The sequence below is a fragment of the Eupeodes corollae genome, chromosome X, assembly GCF_945859685.1.
Source record: "Eupeodes corollae chromosome X, idEupCoro1.1, whole genome shotgun sequence".
NCBI lineage: Eukaryota > Metazoa > Arthropoda > Insecta > Diptera > Syrphidae > Eupeodes > Eupeodes corollae.
The window spans coordinates 5,184,495-5,204,134 of record NC_079150.1 but is presented as its reverse complement, the minus strand read 5'-3'; the positions used below and the strand labels follow the sequence as shown (position 1 = coordinate 5,204,134).

General features: G+C 34.8%; 1 protein-coding gene across 1 annotated transcript; it reads right to left on the bottom strand.

Annotated features, from left to right (window-relative positions):
- Positions 1-464: 464 nt before the first annotated feature.
- Positions 465-14,295, bottom strand: LOC129953248 (mucin-2-like). The gene is made up of 4 exons (XM_056066217.1): positions 14,172-14,295; positions 8,256-8,353; positions 7,965-8,188; positions 465-7,907 (listed from the first exon to the last, which is right to left on the bottom strand). The coding sequence occupies exons 2-4, from the start codon at positions 8,304-8,306 to the stop codon at positions 944-946; spliced, it is 7,239 nt and encodes a 2,412-aa protein (XP_055922192.1). The 5' UTR covers positions 8,307-8,353; positions 14,172-14,295; the 3' UTR covers positions 465-943.
- Positions 14,296-19,640: the final 5,345 nt, after the last annotated feature.

Sequence of the window (19,640 nt, the reverse complement as noted above, 5' to 3'; positions counted from 1 at the left end):
TCAGAAAGGACCTCAAGTTGTTTCACGAAATATATTTCACGAAGATGCTTCCAAGTGTACTTACTGAAGTTTGAAGTCAAGAGCTTTTGTAAGAAGTTTTGATTAAGAAGTTCAACTCATAACCTTTTCAATGTCCACAGACTGTAAGTGGTATCTAGTAGTGACATAACACGATGTCACCATTAGAAGACTTATGTTTCACTAAACGGGTCCTTATTGGAACATGGCTATAAAATTCATGCTATGATTGAGAAAGGATATTTGAGTGTTCATTGAAATTGGTGAGTATAACGTAACAATTTCTATACATTTATATTTTTAAAAATCTCGAAACAGACTCCTTCGGAGAAATTGGGTCATTATTGCAATATATAATTAACCCCAAAATTCAGCTTTCATTTGATACAATCTTGCCCAGAAATGTTCACCTTTAGCCACGTAAGAACAAATTTAAAGAAACATAGTGAATAATTACTTGTATATATGTATATTTATTGCTCTGTGTATAAATTCTTAATTAAGTTCATATTTGTATAAAAATTAATTATTTTATATATGGAAAATATACAACAAAGTATTTGTAATAAAATAAAATTAAGATGCAACAATTTATGACACTATGAACCGACAAGCTTATTATAAGCAGTATTTTGTATCATTATTTATGGTAGTTCAATCGTTATAGCCTTGTTCGCTAGTTTATCTATTTCCTAATTTTATTCCAACATATTATTGGCTTTTTTCACTATAAAAATTGATTTGTTTATATGTACATTAATAATAATTTTCTATTTGTGCGTAATTAATAAATATTTTATAGATTACCTGGTATGGTAATCAGGGTTTAGGGTTAATATAATATAATATTTCATGTTTTGTTTTTATTTTAACGTCTATGAAATCATTTTTGAAAAGGAACTGTACATTCTATGCCCTGTTTTATTTAGGCGTCATCGAAATTAATGCCTCGAAGATTAAGAGTAATAGTTATGATTTCTTTTTGAGGAGGGCTGGTGTTACGTTTAAGAACTTTACGTTCCAATATGTTAGACTCTACATCAATTGGACTCAGATCATCAACTTCCGTAGTTAAATTTTCAACACTCCGTTTGCTTCTCCCATCAACATCATCATCAATATTAGAATTCACATCATACTCCTCTTCAAAAATGTTGTTGGCACTGAATAAAAGCCCATTTATTTCGTCAAATAGGGAATTTTCTTTTGCTTTGCGAACTGTTCTATCATGACCCGGCTTATCAAATGGAGGCAAATAGGTAGCCGGAACTCTGCTTGTACCCTTGTAGCCAGTAGAGGGGCACCGTGGATCTAAAGAACCTGGGAAGCAATATGAAACCGTTGTGGTTTTCAAGGATTCACCACATCTCACATCAGAAGAACCAGGAAAACAGTTTGGTGCGCTGGTGGTTACAGGTGTGGGTGGTGTTGTTTGAGGACACCGGGGATCACTTGATCCTGGGTAACAACCAGGTGCTGCTGAAGTAGGAGTGGAACTTTGTTTTGGACACCCATGCTCTTGAGAACCTGGATAACATTTTGGAGCTGCTGATGTTTGTGGGCATTTCGAGTCATTAGATCCTGGGTAACAACGAGGACCAGGTGTAGTTTTCTGAAGACAATTTGGATCTGTGGAACCTGGATAACACTGCTGAGTTGTAGCGGGACTAGGAGTCGTAACCTGTAGACAGCGAGGATCACTAGAACCAGGGAAACAAGAAGAAGCTCCGACAGTTGGAGGCAAATACGTTGCAGGTTGTCTCGAAGAAAATGGAGGCCTGGGACACTTTGGATCTTGTGATCCAGGATAGCAATTTGGTGATGGAGTTGTTGTCTGGAGGCATCCGGGGTCCTTGGATCCCTGATAACAATTAGGTGTTTTTTTTGTGATTGTTCTTTGTGTAGTTCCTTGGGGACATCTCGGATCCGTGGAACCTAAGAAGCATTTTGGCTCTGTTGGTGTTTGTGGACATTTAGGATCAGTTGATCCGGGGAAACAACGAGGAGTTGATTTTTGGGTTGTAACCTGACATTTTGGATCTTTAGAACCGGGATAACAGCTTGACGACGTGACAGGAACTGTTGATGTAGTTTGTGGGCAACGTGGATCTCTGGATCCAGGATAGCAATCTGGAGCACTGGTTGTTGGTGGTATATAAGCTGAAGGTTCCCTAGAAGGTGCTGGTAGTTTGGGACATCGTTTATCGAATGAGCCTGGATAACAATTTGGTGGTGAAATTGTTGATTTAAGACAGCTTGGGTCCTGAGAACCTGGATAACATTTTGGATCTGCAGTCGTTGATTGACATTTCGGGTCAGTGGATCCTGGGTAACAACTAGGACCAGGTGTTGTTTTCTGGAGACAATTTGGATCTGTGGAACCTGGATAACACCGCTGAGTTGTGGAGGGACTAGGAGTCGTAACCTGTCGACAGCGAGGATCACTAGAACCAGGGAAACAAGAAGAAGCTCCGACAGTTGGAGGCAAATACGTTGCAGGTTGTCTCGAAGAAAATGGAGGCCTGGGACACTTTGGATCCGGTGATCCGGGGTAGCAACTTGGAGATGGAGTTGTTGCCTGGAGGCATCCGGGGTCCTTAGATCCCTGATAACAATTAGGTGCTTTTTTTGTAATTGTTTTTTGTGTAGTTCCTTGGGGACATCTCGGATCCGTGGAACCTAAGAAGCATTTTGGCTCTGTTGGTGTTTGTGGACATTTAGGATCAGTTGATCCGGGGAAACAACGAGGAGCTGGTTTTTGGGTTGTAACCTGAGGACATTTTGGATCCTTAGAACCGGGATAACAGCTTGACGACTTGACAGGAACTGTTGATGTAGTTTGTGGGCAACGTAGATCTCTGGATCCAGGATAGCAATCTGGAGCACTGGTTGTTGGTGGTATATAAGTTGAAGGTTCCCTAGAAGGTGCTGGTAGTTTGGGACATCGTTTATCGGATGAGCCAGGATAACAATTTGGTGGTGAAATTGTTGATTTAAGACAGTTTGGATCCTGAGAACCTGGATAACATTTTGGATCTGCAGTCGTTGATTGACATTTAGGGTCAGTGGATCCTGGGTAACAACGAGGACCAGGTGTTGTTTTCTGGAGACAATTTGGATCTGTGGAACCTGGATAACACCGCTGAGTTGTAGAGGGTATAGAAGTTGTAACCTGTCGACATCGAGGATCACTAGAACCAGGGAAACAAGAAGAAGCTCCGACAGTTGGAGGCAAATACGTTGCAGGTTGTCTCGAAGAAAATGGAGGCCTGGGACACCTAGGATCTGGTGATCCGGGATAGCAATTTGGTGATGGAGTTGTTGTCTGGAGGCATCCGGGGTCCTTGGATCCCTGATAACAATTAGGTGCTTTTGTTGTGATTGTTCTTTGCGTAGTTTCTTGGGGACATCTCGGATCCGTGGATCCTAAGAAGCATTTTGGCTCTGTTGGTGTTTGTGGACATTTAGGATCAGTTGATCCGGGGAAACAACGAGGAGCTGGTTTTTGGGTTGTAACCTGAGGACATTTTGGATCTTTAGAACCGGGATAACAGCTTGACGACGTGACAGGACCAGTTGATGTAGTTTGTGGGCAACGTGGATCTCTGGACCCAGGATAGCAATCTGGAGCACTGGTTGTTAGTGGTATATAAAGTGAAGGTGCCCTAGAAGTCGTTTGTTTGCATTTAGGGTCAGTGGATCCTGGGTAACAACGAGGACCAGGAGTTGTTTTCTGGAGACAATTTGGATCTGTGGAACCTGGATAACACCGCTGAGTTGTGGAGGGACTAGGAGTCGTAACCTGTCGACAGCGAGGATCACTAGAACCAGGGAAACAAGAAGAAGCTCCGACAGTTGGAGGCAGATACGTTGCAGGTTTTCTCGAAGAAAATGGAGGCCTGGGACACTTTGGATCTTGTGATCCGGGATAGCAATTTGGTGTTGGAGTTGTTGCCTGGAGGCATCCGGGGTCTTTGGATCCCTGATAACAATTGGGTTCTTTTGTTGTGATTGTTCTTTGTGTAGTTCCTTGGGGACATCTCGGATCCGTGGCACCTAAGAAGCATTTTGGCTCTGTTGGTGTTTGTGGGCATTTAGGATCAGTTGATCCGGGGAAACAACGAGGAGTTGGTTTTTGGGTTGTAACCCGAGGACATTTTGGATCCTTAGAACCGGGATAACAGCTTGACGACGTGACAGGAACTGTTGATGTAGTTTGTGGGCAACGTAGATCTCTGGATCCAGGATAGCAATCTGGACCACTGGTTGTTGGTGGTATATAAGTTGAAGGTTCCCTAGAAGGTGCTGGTAGTTTGGGACATCGTTTATCGGATGAGCCGGGATAACAATTTGGTGGTGAAATTGTTGATTTTAGACAGCTTGGATCCTGAGAACCTGGATAACATTTTGGATCTGCAGGCGTTGATTGACATTTAGGGTCAGTGGATCCTGGGTAACAACGAGGACCAGGTGTTGTTTTCGGGAGACAATTTGGATCTGTGGAACCTGGATAACACCGCTGAGTTGTGGAGGGACTAGGAGTCGTAACCTGTCGACAGCGAGGATCACTAGAACCAGGGAAACAAGAAGAAGCTCCGACAGTTGGAGGCAGATACGTTGCAGGTTTTCTTGAAGAAAATGGAGGCCTGGGACACTTTGGATCTTGTGATCCGGGATAGCAATTTGGTGATGGAGTTGTTGCCTGGAGGCATCCGGGGTCTTTGGATCCCTGATAACAATTGGGTTCTTTTGTTGTGATTGTTCTTTCTGTAGTTCCTTGAGGACATCTCAGATCCGTGGAACCTAAGAAGCATTTTGGCTCTGTTGGTGTTTGTGGGCATTTAGGATCAGTTGATCCGGGGAAACAACGAGGAGTTGGTTTTTGGGTTGTAACCTGAGGACATTTTGGATCCTTAGAACCGGGATAACAGCTTGACGACGTGACAGGAACTGTTGATGTAGTTTGTGGGCAACGTGGATCTCTGGATCCAGGATAGCAATCTGGAGCACTGGTTGTTGGTGGTATATAAGTTGAAGGTTCCCTAGAAGGTGCTGGTAGTTTGGGACATCGTTTATCGGATGAGCCGGGATAACAATTTGGTGGTGAAATTGTTAATTTTAGACAGCTTGGATCCTGAGAACCTGGATAACATTTTGGATCTGCAGTCGTTGATTGACATTTAGGGTCAGTGGATCCTGGGTAACAACGAGGACCAGGTGTTGTTTTCTGGAGACAATTTGGATCTGTGGAACCTGGATAACACCGCTGAGTTGTAGAGGGAATAGGAGTCGTAACCTGTCGACAGCGAGGATCACTAGAACCAGGGAAACAAGAAGAAGCTCCGACAGTTGGAGGCAGATAGGTTGCAGGTTGTCTCGAAGAAAATGGAGGCCTGGGACACCTAGGATCTGGTGATCCGGGATAGCAATTTGGTGATGGAGTTGTTGCCTGGAGGCATCTGGGGTCTTTGGATCCCTGATAGCAATTAGGTACTTTTGTTGTGATTGTTCTTTGTGTAGTTCCTTGGGGACATCTCGGATCCGTGGAACCTAAGGAGCATTTTGGCTCTGTTGGTGTTTGTGGACATTTAGGATCAGTTGATCCGGGGAAACAACGAGGAGCTGGTTTTTGGGTTGTAACCTGAGGACATTTTGGATCTTTAGAACCGGGATAGCAGCTTGACGAAGTGACAGGAATTGGGGGTGTAGTTTGTGGGCAACGTTGATCTCTGGACCCAGGATAGCAATCTGGAGAACTGGTTGTTGGTGGTATATAAGTTGAAGGTTCCCTATAAGTCGTTTGTTTACATTTAGGGTCAGTAGATCCTGGGTAACAACGAGGACCTGGAGTTGTTTTCTGAGGACAATTTGGATCTGTGGAACCTGGATAACAGCGTGGGGTTGTAGCAGGAGAAGCAGTCGTTGCTTGTTGACAGCGGGAATCACTGGAGCCAGGATAGCAGTTAGGAGAAACAGTAGTTGGTGGCAAATAAGTAGATGGTTGCTTAGGAGAGATCGGAGGCTTAGGACACCTTGAATCGGGTGAGCCGGGATAGCAATTTGGTATTGAAGTTGTTGCTTTCGGACAGCTTTTGTCTTGAGAACCTGGATAACATTTAGGATTTGTTGACGTTGCTTGACATTTAGGGTCATTGGATCCTGGGTAACAACCAGGACGCGGATTTGCTTGCTGAGGACAATTTGGATCTGTGGAACCTGGATAGCACCGTGGGATATCAGTAGGTACTGGAGTCGTTACTTGTTGACAGCGAGGATCAGTGGAGCCCGGATAGCAATTAGGATTCCCTGTGGTTGGAGGCAAATATGTAGAAGGTTGTCTCGGAGGAATCGAAGGCTTGGGACACCTTGAATCTGGTGATCCGGGATAGCAATTTGGTGGTGAAGGTGTTGAGCTTTGACAGCTTGGGTCCTGAGAACCTGGATAACATTTCGGATTTGCAGTTGTTTGTTTACATTTAGGGTCAGTGGATCCTGGGTAACAACGAGAACTAGGTGTTGTTTTTTGAGGACAATTTGGATCTGTGGAACCTGGATAACAGTGTGGGGTTGTAACAGAAACAGAAGTCGCTTCTTGTTGACAGCGAGAATCACTGGAGCCAGGATAACAATTAGGATTCCCAGTGGTTGTAGGCGAATACGTAGGAGGAATCGGACGTTTGGCACACTTTGGATCGTTTGAGCCAGGTAAGCATGTGGGATCAGATGTTTTTTCTAGACATCGAAGGTCTGTAGAACCTGCTAAGCAACGAGGGGCAACTGTGGATATTCCACAGTTTGGATTATTTGACCCTGGATAACAACCAGCTTCTTTTGAGGTAGTTGATGGTGGTTTTGAAGGAAGCCTTGTTGTTTTTGGACCAGTTGTTTGGAGACAATTTGGATCTGTTGAACCTATAAAGCAATCAGTTGTTGTGGGCTTAGATGTAGCTGGTTGACATATGGGATCCTTTGAATCCGGATAACAGCGAGATCTTAAAGTTGTTATTGCAAAATCAGTTAATGGTGGCAGGTTAGTTGTAATCTTCGGGCGATATGTTGTGACCTTTGAACACCTTGGATCAGTGGATCCGGGACTGCATTGTGAATAAGTTGTTTTAGGTTTTAGTGGTTGGTTGCATCTAGGGTCTGCTGAACCCTTATAGCATTGATTTGAATCAGTTGTTGTCTTTGGAAATGAAATTTCATTATATGCATCCGGTGGCAATGCAGGATCATCACAACGTGGCTCCTGACACTTCCCATTACAAAGCTCAATATCACATTTTAGAAAAACTTGTGCCCTCTCAGGGAATTTAAAGGCATTTAAGGTATTATATACCACTTTCGTCGCTCCGTCTTTGTTTGGCTTATCATTCTTTATCCAACTTCCGAACAATTTGGGTTTCTTGGAACAACCACTTTTATCTGATAGTTGCAGCATACTCGTGGTCTTGGCCTTATAGTCTTCACTATCGAATGCATAACAATCTCTAACGACGATATCATACTCCCTACTTGGGTCTCTCAAGTATATCAAAATCGTTATGTGTTCACCAATCTTGACAATTTCGTTAATAGGCTTGTTGTTAGAGTAATCACCCTTGAGTATGTCCATCCAACACTCAATGCCACCAGTTTGTGTGGGAACCTGGACCACTTCAAGCATCTCTACTACAAATGGCTTGAAGATTACCGTCTTCTCTTGCTCCCTGCTCTTAGTACAGGTTATCCTCCTAGCCTGGTCCCAAACTTCTTGAACATTTTCATCTGATTGAATAACTAAAATATTATCCACTGATGCACAAATTGAACAAGAAGGCCGACTGCCGCAGCCATTCATGGAGACTTTAAAAGTGTAAACGTTACTGTTACTACCAGCTTCAACATATCTATAAACAAATTTTTCAAAAAAAAATTACAGAGGCGACTGGCTTACAATTCTTTACCTGCATTTGGGATCATTGAAGTAGCTTTGGCTGTAGATGATGCCATTGAAGGGCTGTTCGAATTGAACAGTTACAACCATACCATCGTCTGCATCGCACTTAACATCGATCATCTGTATATGGACATGATCTGGAGCAACTTCCCGTCTTATTTTTCCAGAAAGTCTACCCGTTACAGCCATCAGGTCATTTGATCGGGCAGGATATGGCATTGTTATCATCAACTATTTTTAATTTTAATTAATAGTTTGTTAATATTAGCCTTCTGAGTGAGTCGATCATCTTACTTACCACAATTATGATGCATTTTGCCAAGTTCAAAAACGGTTTCATTCTGACCATTCTTCTAGAATGACAAAACGTCAGGATTTGCAATTGCAAACTGTTAACTAAAATAGAAAACAAATAAAGTAGATATTGTTCATTTGGAACAGTTCTCAAAAATCGGTATTCATATAAGCTACAATAAGATGTAATGTTTTGAATTTTGAGATGTATGTATATTAGTATTACTTCTAATATTTTTTCATTAAAAAGTAGCCAAATTCTTAAATATACAAAGTGCAAGCTTTTTTTCAGGCAAGGGTATTGAGAAGCAATACTTGTTTAAGGTAAAAAATTTAATTCGGAACAAAGTGAAAGAATACAATATTTATACATAACTGATACCATTGGTCGGGAAAGTTTTGATGACATTAATTCAAATACGACTTCAAAATTAATGTATCACGTCAGGTTTTTCAGATACCTATGTATACTTTTTCTTAAAATTAGGAAAACATTTATATAAGGCTTTTTCAAGCTATCTCAATATATCTCAAAATCTTTCTCTCAAAAATCCTTATAAACCAAACCATTTATGTCTACACAATTCTAATATATACAGTTTTTAAAATGTTTTAGAATATATAAAAATAATTTTGAAAACGAGTATTTTCTAAAGTTATAAATAGTTAAAATTAAAGTTTCGATTCGAAATAAGCGCTAAAAATTGAGTTTGAATATTTTTCAAAATCAATATTTCGAAAAAAATGAAAGAATTAAATTCGAGGTTTTCTTAACACTTGATATAGAGTCAAAAAATATTCCAGAAACTAAGTAAGATACTAAAATGGTTTAAATTGTATACAGAAGAGAAATATTTGTACTTTGCAAAATCATCATACAATTTATTGTTAAGAGATGTTTTGAGTTTAAACTTAACCTGTTTTTAACATTTTCAAATTGACTTATTTGTAGAATAATTTGAAATGTAACATTCGATTTGAGGACTCTTAATCATTTAAAAAGTATTGTCTTCTTTATGCAAAAGAAAAAAAAACGATTTATATCTTATTCCGTAATTTATTTATTGAAACTGAAAACAACATTTTATAAAAATGTACCTATTTTAGTTGTAAAAATGCGATTTTTCAATACCATTTTTTAATAATATTGTCTTTTTTCCTTTTTAATTAAAACTTTGTAATAAAATTAACTAACTATGGAAATCCACACATAAAATAAATATTCAAAAAAGAGGCTGGAATTCGACCCAAACTGATAACTTCCTATTCGTGCATTTATTTCATGTTCAACAAAATATGAATAACAATATTTTGTGTGAGTTAAAAAAATTTAAGTCAATATCTTTCTTCGTTCTCACAATAGTTGTGTTAAAAACCATTGCTTAACAGTTTTTTTTGGTTGTTTTTAAGGTTTTCTTAAAAAAAAAGTTGTGAGTTTGAATTTTTACCAATTTTTGTAGAATTTCTTGAATATCAATCGAAAATCAATTTTTACCAACTTTTGGTAATATTGTTTTAGGTTTGTATTTTTTTGTTAAAAAAAACTCTCAATTTTTCTCAAAATCTTACCAGATGTCAAAAACGTTATGCGGCTGCATAAAATTCTTTTGGAGATAACTTAATTTTGTGTTTCAGTTTGATTTATATTTTTTTTTCAAAATTGTATTAAGTTGGTAAAACGTCACAATAAATAATATTAAATTAAATTCAAGTCGTTAGAGTTATTGGTTCGTTTTGAGTGGTAAAAAATAATAAATTAAATGAAGAACTCGGAATTTAAAAAAAAAAGACTACTAAATTTTTTTTTTAAATCCTTTCTGCGTTAGTATCTCTATAACAAAATTTAAGTCAATATCTCCACTGGTCCTTGATATATTCTTATGGCAACTTAATAAAACAGAATATTCCCAAAAAAATGAAGTTGAGGGCGAATATCAATTCTTAGTATCCGACAATCAGTTCTTGACGTCTCGTGGGAATTTATTTTATTTATATATTTTTATTCATCATCTTTAAGTTTATCCATCATCTTATCCGCTGCGAAGCACGTTTATGTATTGTCATATAATTTTTTTGAAAGCATATTGTGTAAACATTAACATATGTATAGTTTTGTGTTTAAAAAATCAATCAAAAACCGGATATCTACATTGGGTGTTTTTTTTTTCCTAAAGATGGATGCTTACTCATGGGAATTCAAAGAGTGCTTCATCAAAATAACTCTTTACACGTATGCAGCTTACGAGTACATATGTATGTATATGCATATATTAATTTTATAGTTAAGCTACACAGTCTTTATATGCTGTTGATCTACGTCATACTTATCAACTTTCTTATAGGACTATGGCGCGCAACACCGCCACTGCTGTCTCCGCCACCGCCACCGCTGCGCACGTGTTGTCAGGCTAGTGATGCGATGACTGCGCTGTTGAAGGGCGAAGGCGTCTTTTTCATGATATCCATCACCATAAAATCTTGTGAAATATTGTCCATAAAATTATTAAAAAAATAATTTGTAATAACCATCGCCTCTAGAGTTTCTCAAAAGCATGATTCGGAGTTCAACGAAGAAAATACAATTATGCGCGCTATGCGCATCATCGTGAATAACAACCCATGTCTATATTTCTTTTCTTGACAAAAGGTCAACTAATTGATGTTGCGCAAGTCGATACTCAAGACCCTCAAGGAGGATCTTTAACGCAATATAGTCTTATTTCTAGACAAGAAGTGAGGAATAAAGAAAAGGTTTAACTGTGCACATTTCTTTAAACTTAGAGTAATAGTTATATTTAATTAATAGGCAGAGTTCAAATAGCGATTATTAAATAATAACGACGAATAACTTTAAACTTGCTTAAAAGAATTATTCAACATCTTATTTTGTATATGACCATAGAGTACGATTGACTTCTATGGATCTATACAATACCAATGACTTGTATAGAAGCACCAATTTTACTCTTTTTTTATTTGATTCAATTGCAAAATCATGTAATTCCTGACCATAAACTTGAACTTATTTCAATATATTAACTGTGACAAAATTCGTTATTTTGTCTTCTGTTTTTCGAAAGCCAATTGTTGGGAAATCCAATTAATAAGTCGGTTAAAGCGTTGTTGCTTCGTTTATTTTCACGAACTGTCGCTTTTTAGAAAAAAAAGGTTCTTAATAAGTTGCTAACACGTTAATTGTTAAACCCCTAACAATAAGTTGTCTATAATTTTGCGCCATCGCTTTTAACACTTCTATCGAAACTCCAAATGTGTCTAATCTCATGCACAGTAGTGTAGCCATATTTTGTTACGAAAGCAACGATAAATACAAAACCAAGCTATTGTATGAAGAATTGAGTGGCATCATCATCTTCATTTCCATCACCATCATCGTCAATGGATTTCTGGTTTTGGATGTTTTCGAAGAAGAAAAACTCTAACTGATGATTTTGCTACATGCCGCTGCCGTTGACATTTTAGTATTTTTTTGTTGTTTGAAAATACATCTTTTGTAAGATCAATTTTTAACATGCTTAAGTTACTACTTGCCGTCGCGCATCCGCCGCCGCGTGCCGTTGCTGATCTTTTCGTATTTTTGAGTTCAGAGGACATAGTACGAGTATGTCTTGTCTGAAAAGATCGGTCCGGTATCGAATAAATTATTTAATAATGTTCAACAATTATCATCATAATATATTGTTTTGTTCACATTTTACTAATATTTGTTAAGGTTAAATAAAAAAATATCTCACACAGGTTCTTGCATCATTTTATGGGTGGTGAGAATGTTTGTAGTGTTAGGTATAAAAAGGTCAGGAGTTGCTGATGAAGAAAAAGATGATTACATCCGGTTTGCAAAATATCCGTCCATACCATACATCTATCTTTTTGAAACTCTTTTGTTTTTTCTATGTAGGTATTGTCTCTTGATTATTACCAAGCATTACAGGTTTTATTTACAATATTATTTATTATAGAATAATTGATTAGTACGACCTAAAATCTTTGTTCGTCAATTCCTTGTTTGAATGTTGCTCTTGTTATACCATTATGCGTCTACTTGAGTTAATGAAATTTGAAGAACTTTATGAACGAACTGCGTTTTAGTTTAAAAATGTGTTTAAAATTTAAATTAGTATTACATTTTTTGAATAAATTAGTTTAAATATTGATTTATCAGTAAATACTTCAATTTTGACTAAAAACGATTTTTTGGTTGGAGAAGTAATTGGTTTTAAATGCGTTCTTAGATGTCTCTAAATTCTAACAAAGGGGTTAAAACTTATGCTTGATTAACTGCTGATTCTTATTGTATTCTGGCTTTGCAATATTATCCATAGGGGTTAAAATACCGATTATTTAAAAGCAAATATTCGAAACCATGCATTTGCCACCTTAAAGATATTTCACTTGGTCTACTTCTTGAAAGGATTTGACCAATTATTTGAATAATTGTTCTTTATTCATGAAAAGTGGTTTCTCAAATTATTCGTTTGAAATCGGTATGCAAAAATAGTCCTAGCAAAGATTCATTTCGAATGAAGAATTTGTTGTTTCTTGAAAACTTTTCTTTTGAGTTAAACTATTTTTCATTTTGGTCATAAACAATCAAAACCTTAAGTTTGAATTGAGGCTTATGTTTGAATTAAAATGTGAAAAATGTTAGAAACAACAAATAATTGTTTTACCGTTGAACATTTTTAAACTTCTGTTTTTGTTGTAAAGTGTTTCAAATTTATTATAATTAATATTTTATATTATTAACAATTTGCTGTATAAAAGAATGAACGAAAAGAGTTTTTTGCGTTTCCTCCGAAAACTTTTAGTTTCACAAACACCAACAACATACCAAGGCCAAGGATTCCACAACGCGTACTGTATTTACAAAATATCTTCTACATAACTGAGTTGAGCGTGAAAAACGAGTAGAATATTAAGATAATGAGGTCTTGTTGAAAGTTGAAGGATGTCTTGTTTGAATAACGTTAACGTTAGCTAAAGAAGGTATATAGAGGGGAATTGGTGAACAAATGAAATAGGTATTGTAGATTTATCCAAAGAATTGAGAAATCACATTCCTAAACCCTTACTGCCTTAATAAAGTAGATGAGTGAGGTCCTCCAAATGCAAGTGTTATGTTTAACAATTGCGATGACTTTTTCTGTTTTTCTCCCTTAAACTCGATGTAGTCCAAAATTTATAGGACATTCAATATATCATTCAAAACATACATAATACGATAATCCCCTTGAAATTTGACAATAAAGTCACTTCTTTTGAATAACCGTCCTCCTTGTACGTTTCCAATGAAATATTGTCGGTTTGAATGACACAAAACTTGCACTTTGTAAGCTGAGAGAAAAAGTATTGAGATTTTTGAATACTTGAAGAAGTAAATGCAGAAGAGTTAACATCCAGACAAAAGGTAATTTCAGAGAATAAGAATTGTAGTTAAGATTTTTTAACTTATACTATTTTTTTTAGAATGTGTGTTTGTAAACCCGAAAAAGAGTAAAAGTAGACAATGGTGAAAAACACGATTTATGAATCATTAAGTGCCATTGAGAATTGTTTTCATCTGTACTTGAAATATTTTTTAAATATCCGACATTGGATATCATGGTTCACGAACCGATAGTTTAAAAAGCAATTACAAAGGTTTCGATTTCAGCGAATGTTATCTTTGGAAACTAAGACCAATAAATCATATTTAAACAAATCCAGAAAGTAATAAATATAGAATATTTATTCTTGAGGTACAAACAATTTTAAACTTATCATGAATTGGTTTAAACCAATTATATTAGTTTCAAGTATCTATTTGATTTCATATTTAAACCACAACTGTTATAAGTAAGGTACTTTTAAAATAAAACAAATATTCTTTTTCTACAAAACACTTTTCGATTGATTCACTAACTTTTTTTTTTGTTTGTTTTGAATCTCAACTGGAACTTCAATGTGCAACAAACTGTTTAAATATTTTAAATATTATTTTTTTTACAAAGGAAAAGGATACACAATATTTGACGATGTCACACTTACTAAATGGAAAATTCATTTAATCTTAGCTTAAATACTTGTAGATACTGCATCTATTCAATTCGATTTTTATTTCGTTCGACCAACTGAAAAGACAGTTTAAAAATTCAAGAAAAAAAATATTGTTAAAAATAAACAACAAAACGAACCAACAACGATTTTTTTCTCTCATTGTTGGTGCAATACAGTAAAACAATTTATGTTTAAATTATGTATAAATTAAAACCAAAACACAAAATCTTTTAATTATTTGTTTTGTATCTAAAAAAACGTATGCGAACCCCCTTGTATAGATTTTAAGATTTCAAAAGTAAATTTAGCTAAGCAATTTTTAAAAATTGGTTAATTTTGATCTTCTTACACCGCAGTAGAATTAATTCTGAACGAATTGTTTTTTTTTTTGTATTAATCATTTCTTATTTTTTTAATTTCATTAATTAAGCTTTAATAACTCTTATAACAAGCCAACTTCAGATATTCATAGAATTTGTATTTAATTTAGTGTAAAAGAATGACATTTATTATTTACTTTATTTTCCTATTAATACAATCTTTATATAGCTTTTAGTTTATATTAAATGAAATTGTAACATTTATAGAAAAACCAAAAACACTATTATATTAAGATTAAACACAAAATTACCAGTGTTAAGTTATTCAAACTATACAAATGTCTCGAGATTTCTGTAGTTAGTCGGTTAACTTTGCCTTTTATAAAGTAAGCAGACACTTTTTAAATTTTAGTGAAAAATGTATCTTTAGTACGCAAAAACTTGCCATTTTTGGCATTTTCAGCGCTTAGAAACTAAAAGGTTGTTTTCCCACAAATGAATGTCCCCACCCTAAACTTAATTTAAAATTCAAAAATAATGTAAACTAACCCAAAACTCAAACAGACAATACGAACCATTAGTCTTTGATTACCAGTGTTACATTTTTCTTGGAATCATTTTTTGTTTGTGGAATGTGGTGTCCGTCTAAAAAAAATATTCCGCTAACCAAGGTAAGACTTGGACCACTTATAACTCAAGAAATAACTCGTTTCAAAAAAATATGACATAACCGGAAACTACCACATCAAAGGAATGGTTTGCGCATAACTTGGTAGAAGTATACAAACCATTTCATTCTATTTTCTCAGCATTTCATACTTTTTTTTAAATAAAAGTAAAGTTTTTAAACAAATCATACATTTTTATTTTAATAAAAATACCAGTCGAATAATCTTCGAAAAATTCTCTTTCTTTTGAAACCTATTTGTTAAAATTTATTCAGTGTAAGAGTCGAATGAAGGGAGACTTACCAAGGAAATAATATATTTGATGATATTTATTTACTGACCAAGTTATTTATAGGTATTTTTTAAATATTTAAATTTACACTGTTCTAGTTCTATTGACAAACTTTTTACCGATATATCTCTTGTAGGACTTAACAAAAAAACAAAGGAATGATAACAACGTAACATGATCATCCCCATAAATTTTTCTTTAAAAGCTTTATCTTTTCCACTGTGCCGAGTTCACTTCAAACGACCAGATATATGGTGGTGATGCTCTTGGGTTAAATGTTTTAGTTATTCAACAACGAGTAGTATACAGTTGGAGGTTGGGGGCATCGTCAACATCTTGCCACCTTTTGCCACTCTAAGAAAATCTACGATGAAATGCTAAAAACATTTTTGTTAGGTTTATGAGTACCGATAAAATAAAAAATATATTTGTGAGGAGAGTGAAATACATAGTTGTCAAATTATTTTAAATCTGCAAATGTAAAGGAAGCAACAAGATAGGTTTGAGCTCATACCTTTTAGGTTTACACTTCGTGTATATTTCTGGAGTCTGCAGCTCAGTACAGGCCTAATGAACAAACTTTTTTAAGATCAATACCGCTTTTCCAAAGCAAATTTGCGATAGAAAAATTTTGCGAAAAAATTTGGAAGGCTGGTTCGGCTTAAAATATAGATATCGCAATAAATCTATCGGGGTCGAAATACTGTATGGATTATAAAATCGAGCTGAAGGCCCTGGTAACTAATGCTCTGATAAATATTTATTGAATTTTGTAATTATATTATTGTTCAATAAAGTATAATAATAATAATAATAATAATAATACTGTATCTCAAAGTTATATATATTTCAAAATACTGTGTGTACAAAATACTGCATGATCCTCAAAATCTGTATATCTAACTTTTGTATTTTAAAATACTGTATGGTCAAAATTCTGTATGATACTGTATGGTTAATATTCTGTATTTCGAAATACTGTGTCTCAAAATGATGTGTTGCCAAAATACTGTATCTCATAATACTGGAAGTTTTGACAGATCAATTAGTTTGGTCCAATTGTTTATGCAATTGTTGATTATGATAAAAACAATCCACGTTCACATGTGAGAGAGGTACAAATAACTAAGAAGAAGAAAATGAAAAAGAGAAAATAAAAAGAAGATGCCATTTATATTATTTTTTTTTATTATATCAGAGATTTATGGATTATCAGAGGTACATATGTAATTGTTCAAGGGAGTATATTAGAACATTATGCTTATGAAAAATTATTATGATGTTTTCTTAAAAACAGTATTCTCTTTTCGAAATTCTGTATTTCAAAATGCTGTAAATGAGGCTAAAAAATAAAAATCGTTTTGATAATGTAAAAAAGTGCACAGTTTTTAAAAATATTTTTATTTTCTTACCTTATTTACACCATTTTGAAATACAGTATTTTGAAATACATAATTTTGATATTACAGAATTTTGAAATACAGAATTTTGAGATACAGCATTTTGATCATGCAGTATTGTGTTTATAAAGTATTTTGAAGTACAGTATCTTGAGATACAGTATTTTAAATACAGTATTTTGATCCATACAGTATTTCGACACCGACCCAACAGAATATTTTTTTTTAGAAAAATATACTTCCCTTGAACAATAACATATGAACCTATTATAATTCATAAGTGTTTGAAATAATGAAAACATTTGCCATTTTCTTCTTCTTAGTTATTTGTATCTCTCTCACAGGAATGGTTGAGAGTTCTTAGTCACTAGGCCCTGACCCTTCATGGACTTTTGAGCCACCTAATTTTTTTTTTTTTAATTTTTTTTAAAGCCCTACACTTTATTTGCTTTCTGCAAATTTATTTTACAAATGCATACAATTTATGAAGTGTAGGGCGTTAAGCATATTGGTTTCTAATAAGCCTTTATATATAAACAAGTTCCTCTTGTAAGTCTTATAACAAATCCAGAGCGACAAATTAAAAAAAGGCATGACTTTGCAATATAAATCATTAAAACTTGCATATACATATATTTTTATAAATTATTGCTTTGGTTCAAGGTATTATAATTGTAAGATGCCATTATATCTATAGACCTAGACAACTTATTTTTTTTGCTCATTGTTTGTCTGCTTGTCTATATTGATGTGAAGTCCGCCCAGAGGCAGAGCCCTATGGACCTTTATTCGTTGTGATTTAATAATATATAGAAATAATGTGAACATGTCTCAGAGAGAAATGTGCAGAAATGATGAAATGAAAGTTTTGTTTTTGGCATCTGAAATAATTTTGACTGAACAACGTCTCAATATCCAAAGGAAAAGATGAAGATTATAGGTCAGAGGTTACACCGCGAACTGCCATGCCATCCGAAGCAACGATATGACGAATGTGGCATTGAATGGGTCACACCTAACTTCAGTGTTTTATTTTTGTTTCTTTATTTTTTTTTTACGAAGACTAGACGTTGTGAAACTATCATAAAGTAGGTTGCCTAAAGACTCACGTATGATGAAGCACCAGCCATTATCTGTCCATTGAATAAAAAATCGTGATCTTAGGGATTGGGATATTTTTGTTTAAACTTGAAGTGAATAAGGGGATGATGGTGATGTGCCATTGTATGTTGAACTATCAACATCATTAAAGCTTATAATAAAATATTGCCAAATCAATGTCTTAATACGGTGTAAATAATATAATAATAATAATACCTAACAAATACAATCTATTCTTAAGCGACCGGAACCACATAATGAAAACTCCTAGCAATGTAAGAAATGATGCACACCTTTTCATAGCTCATTTAATTGAAATGCATCACATTTTATTTTATTCATTTTTATTGCATTTATTAAATTATCTAAAACCAGTTAAGAAATCTATGACCATTATTGATGCAGTAGGCAAAAGTTTTTTTCAAGGTTAAAATTTGCAACAGATTTTAAGAACGAGAATGCTATCCTTTAATTGTGATAATTAAATTGCCAAAAGAGGCTGTGCTTATGCGAAGTTGTTTTTACGGATAAGAAAAACCGAGTTTGGAGTTAGTAAGATTATTGATTGAGCAAATTGAATGAAAGTAAAAAACTTTTTAATAAGCTTGATAATTTAGACATTGACCAGCGACTGACATGCATCCATTTGTGTCATATATTTCGGATTTATGTCATTATTTTCGGTTAACTTGCACAACCTAAAATGTTTGACTGACAATGACCGAGGATGAGTACTTCTTTGAGCATTTTTGAATTCGTTAGCTCATCAGCGATTAGCGCAAACGTATAATTGCATCAAACATATAAATATTTTTGAACCTCTTTGGGACATGTTTAAAGTAATAATATCGCTATATGTGTTTGACTCCAATGTTGATAAATGGCATTGATTTTTTGTGTGGTATTAATACAATTGTTGTTTGATGCGATAATATTGACGTTTCTTGTGTACACAGGTACAATTAATTTTTACAATTTCTAAAACTAAAAAATTTCTTATTTTTAAACACACTAATAAGTGTTTTTTTTACTTGCGACCTATACGGCAAGTTTTGCATTTTCGTACACAATTTCAACATGACATAACGATGGTAGCGAAGTCGAGAAAAGTGGATTCCTCGATTCCGTCCGTCTGTTTGTTTGTCCTGGCCCGTAGAGCATTGGGTTGATTGACTTCAAATTTGGAATTTAAGCTTTTGAACCGATTTGAGTTAGGAGATATTTTTCTTTATTTTTAAGACTAAAAATAAAAGTAGTCCACATACAATTTTTTGCTTAAAAACCGTAAATTCGAATTTTCTCAAAAACAGACTGACATAATAATAATAATTTTCGCTACATTTTTCTTTACTTAAATTGGCTTTTTTCAATTTAAAACACATTTTTGTGTTGCTTCAGAAGGGCCACCTCAATAAACCTCTTATTTTGTTTTTAAGATTTCTCATGAACTAATCAACCGATTTCAATAACATTAACATTTTTTTTCGAAATTTGGTATCTTGAAAATGTGTCCTAATTTTTTGACGAAATTATACGTATTTTAATAAGCTCTAA

Coding starts and splice junctions, on each gene's coding strand:
- LOC129953248 (XM_056066217.1), bottom strand. CDS start 8,306: ATGGTCAGAATGAAACCGTTTTTGAACTTGGCAAAATGCATCATAATT. Junction 8,189..8,255: donor CAAAATGCATCATAATTGTG/GTAAGTAAGATG, acceptor AATTAAAAATAG/TTGATGATAACAATGCCATA. Junction 7,908..7,964: donor TTCAATGATCCCAAATGCAG/GTAAAGAATTGT, acceptor ATTTGTTTATAG/ATATGTTGAAGCTGGTAGTA.